The sequence below is a fragment of the Artemia franciscana genome, chromosome 15 (genome assembly GCF_032884065.1).
Source record: "Artemia franciscana chromosome 15, ASM3288406v1, whole genome shotgun sequence".
Lineage (NCBI taxonomy): Eukaryota > Metazoa > Arthropoda > Branchiopoda > Anostraca > Artemiidae > Artemia > Artemia franciscana.
In genome coordinates, this window is record NC_088877.1 from 760,163 (window position 1) to 766,666 (window position 6,504).

Below are 6,504 nucleotides of genomic sequence, written 5' to 3' on the forward strand. Positions count from 1 at the left end.
TTGTTAAAGTTAGATAATGCTCAAGCATTGACTTGTAACAATTAAGTTAGATACAAAATTCAGAACAATTTCTTCATTTTTCTATCTACCATGTTTCTTATGTTGGCTTTTACAGTTTTCAACATGTAGGTGAAACAGTAGTTTTAAGAGGCATAACAGAATCAAACAGTTCATGGTAACAAACTGTAGTAAGGAGCGACCCAGCTCAATAGTAAACAAAACTCTAAAAAACGGAATTTTTAAGCTAAAATATACATCAAAAGAATCGGATTTTCATGCTGATTTTAAATATATAAGTTTCATCAAATTTAGTCTTTTTCATCAAAAGTTACAAGCCTGAGAAAATTTGCTGTATTTTGGAAAATAGGGGGAAATACCCCGTAAAAGTCATATAATCTCAACGAAAATCACACCATCGCGTTTGGCATATCAGAGAACCCTCTAGCAAAAGTTTCAAGCTCCTATCTATAAAAACGTGGGATTTCGTATTTTTTGCCAGAAGACAAATCATGGGTGCGTGTTTATTTGTTGTTTTTTTTTCCCAGGGGTCATTGTATCAACCCAGTGGTCCTAGAATGTCACAACAGGGCTCATTCTAACGAAAATGAAAAGTTCTAGTGCCCTTTTTAAGTGACCAAAAAAATTGGAGGGCACCTAGGCCCCCTCCCATGCTCATTTTTTCTTCAAAGTCAATGGATCATAATTTTGAGATAGCCATGTTGTTTTGCATAGTCAAAAACCATAATAACTATGTCTTTGGGAATGACTTACTCCCCCACAGTCCCTGGGGGAGGGGCTGCAAGTTACAAACTTTGACCAGTGTTTACACATAATAATCATTATTGGGAAGTATAGAGACGTTTTCAGGGGGATTTTTTTGGTTTTGGGGGTGAGGCTGAGGGGAGGGGGCTATGTGGGTAAATCTTTCCTTGGAGAAATATGTCATGGGGGAAAAGAAATTCAATGAAAAGGGCACAGGATTTTCTAAGACTACTATAAAAAAAAACAATGAAAAAATAAACATGAAAAAGTTTTTTCAATTAAGGAGAAAGTAAGGAGTAGCATTGAAGCTTAAAACGAACAGAGATTATTACGCATATGAGGGGCTCTAAATATGCTTTAGCATAAATAGCAAGGTATTTAGGAGGAGATAAATACCTTACTTTTTATGCTAAAGTATTTTTAGTAATTTCAACTATTTACTCTACGGCCTTTCTGATTCAGGGGTCATTCTTAAAGAATTGAGACAAAACTTGCAATTTAGTGTAAATAGCGAGGCATTAGCGAGGGTTAAAACCCCCTTATATCCATAATAAAAACATAAGAATATAAAAGTTTGTTATGTAAGTTAATTCTTAAGTTACGTATATTTTTTACTAATAGAAACGTTAGTTAAAAATTAAAAGTTATAGTTGCCTTTTTATGTAACCAAAAAATTGAAGGGCAACTACGCCTCCTTCCCCACCCTATATTTCTCAAAATTGTCTGATCAAAACTAAGAGAAAGCCATTTAGCCAAAAAAGGAATTAATATGCAAATTTCATTTTAATAATCTGTTAATCTGATTCAATACAAAAAATTCAATAAGATTGGACAAGTCCTATGGTGGAGAGCCAAAATCAAACATGCATTAATTCAAAAACGTTCGGCAACTAAATAAAAAAACTAGTTTTTTTTAACTGTATGTAAGGAGCAACATTAAAACTTAAAACGAACAGAAATTACTCCATATATGAAATGGGTTGTCCCCTCCTCAACGTCTTGCTCTTTACGCAAAAGCTTACAATTGTTTTAAAAAGAAGAATTATGGCAAAGAGTCAAACTTTAGCACAAAGAGGGAGTCGTTGAGGAGGGGACAACCCATTTCTTATACAGAGTAATTTCTGTTCATTTTAAGTTTTAATGTTGCTCCTTACTTACAGTTAAAAAAACTAGTTTTTTTAATTAATAAGAAGAAAACATGGTATATTTATTTTCATTCTTTTTTTATGTTCAACTAAATCTTCACAAATCAATGTTTGTGAATTATACAGCTTTTACAAAATAGATTTATCAAGAAATAGTAAGTTTGAAACAAATGTTGGTAAATGTTTGGTTTCATTACAAGCTGTCTAAAGTGTGCATTACTCCATAGAGCAAGATTCTGATGATTGTATATTGTTTCTCTGTCATTATTAGAGAAGCACATCCATATTTTAGCTTTCTAAATCCCCCTCCAAAAGACTAAAAATGCATAAAGTTGGCTTGCTTACAATTAACATTGCCTATAGAGCAAAGTGTATTAGTCTGTGAGCCCTGTGGGCAGCAGGGTGAGGTCTGTATTCTATATTTATTCAACAAGAGTGATAAAACTAAAAAAAAAAAAAAAAAAACTCAAATGAGGTTTATTAAATAAATATAGAATACAGACCATGTCCTGTTGCCCAAAGGGCTCATGGACTAATATTCTTTGCTCTATTGGTAATGTTACCTATAAGCAAGCCCACTCTATGCTTTTTTAGTTTGCCCCATGGAGGAGGAGGGTCAACCAGAAAAGGATATGCTCCTAGAATTAGCATTCCTAAGAACTATAGTATGGAAATTATGCTGCTTTGCAGCATAGTTTCTAGTTTAGATAGCTTGTGATGAAACTAAACATTTACCCAAATGTTATAAACTATTTTTATATCCAAAAATATAGAATGAAACAGTTATTTTCAAGGATTCTAAAAGGTTTTGAAATTGAATTTGCAAGAAAAGCAGGTAAAGTTATAGCAAACCATATAACTGGCTTTTGTATAAAGTGAATATACTACTTGATGCCTTTTTTATGCTCTTTACAAATATAATAAATGCTTCTACCTTAAATTGATATTTAAGCACTTTTTTAGCTCTTAAAAATGATGAATTTCCAAAAAATTATTACAGTTTATATAACTAACTTACCAATAAAGCAAACATACCACTTGATGCCCTTTTTTATGTTCTTTACAAATATAATAGTCACTCCTACCACAAATTCAAATTTAAGCACTCTCTAAGCTCTTAAAATGACAAATTTTCAATTACAGTACAAGCTATCTGTCATTTCCAACAAAATAATACTATGTTTTCTCTGCGCCATTTTTGACAAAATGATACTACATTTTCTCAGTGCAAAGAAGAAAATGCTATAACATCAGTAAAATTAATTTATCCAAATTAATGTTGGAAAATGAGTGCTTGTGAATTATATAAAATTAAAAAAATAGATTTATAATGAAACAGTAAGTTTGAGATCAATATTTTAAAGTTTGAGACAAATATTTTTAGCCTTTTTTATACTGAATATTTAGGTCATTTTTAAGAGCTCAAAAAGTGCTTAAATATGAATTTGAGGTAGAAGCAATTATTATGTTTGTAAATAACATAAAAAAAGGCATCAAGTGGTATATTCACTTTATACAAAAGCCAGTTATATGGTTTGCTATAATTTTACAGAAAAGCAATTATTATGTTCAGAAAGAGCATAAAAAATGATATCTAAAGGTATGTTCACATTTTTTGTAAGTCAATAATATCAACTACTTAATATTTACAGAGCAATTTGTTGCAATAGGCAAATAGACAGAGCAATTACATTTACAGAGCAAACTATATTTACAACTATATTTACACAAACTATATTTACTATATTTACAGAGCAAATAGGCAATTTGTTGTCTGTAGGTCACTTTTTTATTCAAATTGATTTTTTGTCAAAACAATGGACATATTATTGAATACATACAATTCAGGGTAGCCTACATCCCTGAAAGTTTCATTTTCCTAACCTAAACCCTTTCTGAGATAGCAAGAAGTCAATTAACTAGAATTTGGTAAAATTCTAGTAAATTGACTTCTTGCTATCTCAGAAAGGGTTTAGGTTAGCAAAATGAAACTTTCAGGGATAAATCTACAGACTAAAGTATGTCCCAGGAAGTTATTTTGAAGCAACTACCTCTACTCCTTCTCTCTTTAGAGAGCCTTGACCTTTGATGACCTTTAAAATATGTGTGTTATAATAGTGAAACTTTGCAAAATAGATCATCTGCTTGAATGAAGTACAACAAAATTGTTTTCAGCTTCATAACTTTGCTCAATTCCATTTTATAAGGTTTTAAAGATATGCAAATACATTTCCTAACTTTTTAAAAAAAGCAATGATATGGCTCAGAATTCTAGGCTACTCAAATAACAGGAATTACATTTTCAGACCTAAAGGCAGAGAAAAAGGAACTGGTAACTGAAAATTAAGGTAAAATGTTGTTTTGTCAAAATTTCAATAGGTATAGACCTGTCATATAGGCAAATTTCAGGGCCCTCTAGATGGAGAAGGAGTGGAGGTGGGTACTTTAGAATACCTTCCTGGGGCATACTTTAGCCTGTAGACCCATCCCTGAAAGTTTCATTTTCCTAACCTAAACCCTTTCTGAGATACCAAGAAGTCAATTAACTAGAATTTTAGGTAAAATTCTAGCTAATAAAACTAGGTAAAATTCTAGTTAAACAAGCAAAGTTGTGAAAGCTAAAAACAGTGTTGTTGTAGCCTAGGCTACTTGATTTAAGCAGAAGATCTATTTTGCAAGGTTTCACTTTTATGACACAAAGATTTTTAAAGGTCATCAAAGGTCAGGGCCCTCCAAAGGGAGAAAGAATGAAGGTGGTTACTTCAAAATACCTTCCTGGGTTACACTTTAGCCTGTAGACCCATCCCCAAAAGTTTCATTTTCCCAACATAGCCTCTACAAGATAGCCAAAAGTCACTAAAGCAGAATTTTACCCACACTTTAGTCTGTGGATCCATCTCTGAAACTTTCATTTCCCTACCCTAACCCCTTTCCAAGATAGCAAAAATTAGCTAAACTAGAATATTACCAAAATCTCAACTACAATTATACCCTTTGTATACCAGGATATATTTTAGGCGTTAGATTCATAGCTATAGGTCTTAGGCTAAGCCTAAATCTTAGTGAATAGCCTATGTCTTAGGCTAGCCCATCTTAATTTCTTTCAAAGATTGCAAGAAGCCCCTCAACTAGAATTTTACAAAAATGCCACATTAAGAAATACCAGATAAATAGAATGCCATGATCCATCACTTTCAAGCTGGTTGAATTCCTTTTCAACTAGAGTGAGCATCTCCATTTCCTTAGAAAAATTCATTTATTCCAATTACTTCTTCATTAAATGGGTCATAATCGAATCTGAGGAATAATATTATGCGTCTACACTCGTTAACTTTAGAGACATCTAATAAAATGAAAAAAGAAATCACAGACAGAAGAATCAAAGACAGAAGGAGAAAAGGAAGACTGTTTTCTTTTAGGAAAAAAAAAGACAGAAAGAGAAAAGGAAGACTCAATTATTTTAGCTGAAACCATTTTTAAAGAGTGTATCACCTGCAGTGAATTATTAACACTCCAATATGGATTAAAATTCGAAAAAATTTTTAATACCAGAACAATAGGTTTTAAGTTTATTTATAATTTCCTTTAAAATTAAAGAGGGGTCAATAGCAGCAATGCGGGTTCGACATTTAGCTGCTCCAGCAATAAACCGTGGTTTAGGGGGATTCTTATGAAATTTTACAGTCCAATATAGGAAAGGGAACTTTTTATAATTGTCATTAATTCTAATATAAAATTTTTTTTTAAGTATTTCTTCAGTTTTTTCAATTAAATTCTCATCCTCTAAATTCACCTTTTTGTAAACATTAGTCGTGCATAACTCCCTTGTTAAGAGCTTCTCCAAGTGTTTGTAGTACTTTTGATTACGTTATGCCAACACAGTGACTGGCGTCCAAAATATGCTTTCGGTAACACACAGGTTTTTACACACAGTTGTGTCTTCTGCTATTAGCTGAACTTTCCAGACTTCATTGGAAAAGTTAAATAAAGTTGATCTTTTCTCGGACAGCAATAAAGTCAACAAAATTATACGTGGAAAACAATTTATTAACTTTATAGACATCTTTATTTACTTTATTGACGCCTAGGGAGCCTTGCAATAGTGGTATCGAGCTTGACCTCCGTGATCTTCTAAATCAACTCTGAATTCTAACTCTCTAGCGAAGATATAGTGCCATAGTTATAAAAATATCATAGGCAGGGAAACAGTGCTGCCTAAGAAAAAAATGATGTTGGCACAATGTATCATTTATTTATAATTTCTGACCAAGACAGCTCATATAAAAAGAGTTGTAGAAACTTCGAAAGGGGCTCATTCGATTCGAAATTGACAGTTATGGTGTCCTTTTAACAGTTAAAAGTGTTTGGAGGGCAATCATTCCCACACACCCTTTATTTCCTTAAACACAACCAATCTAAATTTTGAGATAGGATTTTGTTTAATATAGTTGAAATGTCCAGTAGTTATGTCTTTGGAGATGACAAACCCCCCCCCCCCCCCCACCAGTGTCAGGGCAAAGCTGTAAGTTATTCTGGTTGTACATTATTAAGAGACAAGGTTTTTACTGAAGGGGTCAAGAGCACCGGCAGAAAATTT

General features: G+C 32.5%; 1 protein-coding gene across 1 annotated transcript in view; it reads right to left on the reverse strand.

Moving 5' to 3' along the window:
* Nucleotides 1–5,203, reverse strand: part of LOC136036676 (tyrosine-protein phosphatase non-receptor type 2-like) — a 56,787-nt gene extending 51,584 nt beyond the window's left edge. The window contains exon 1 of the mRNA XM_065718984.1: nucleotides 5,071–5,203. Within this exon, the coding sequence (XP_065575056.1) occupies nucleotides 5,071–5,163 (93 nt within the window). The 5' untranslated portion in view covers nucleotides 5,164–5,203. The remainder of the gene's footprint in view (nucleotides 1–5,070) is intronic.
* Nucleotides 5,204–6,504: the final 1,301 nt, after the last annotated feature.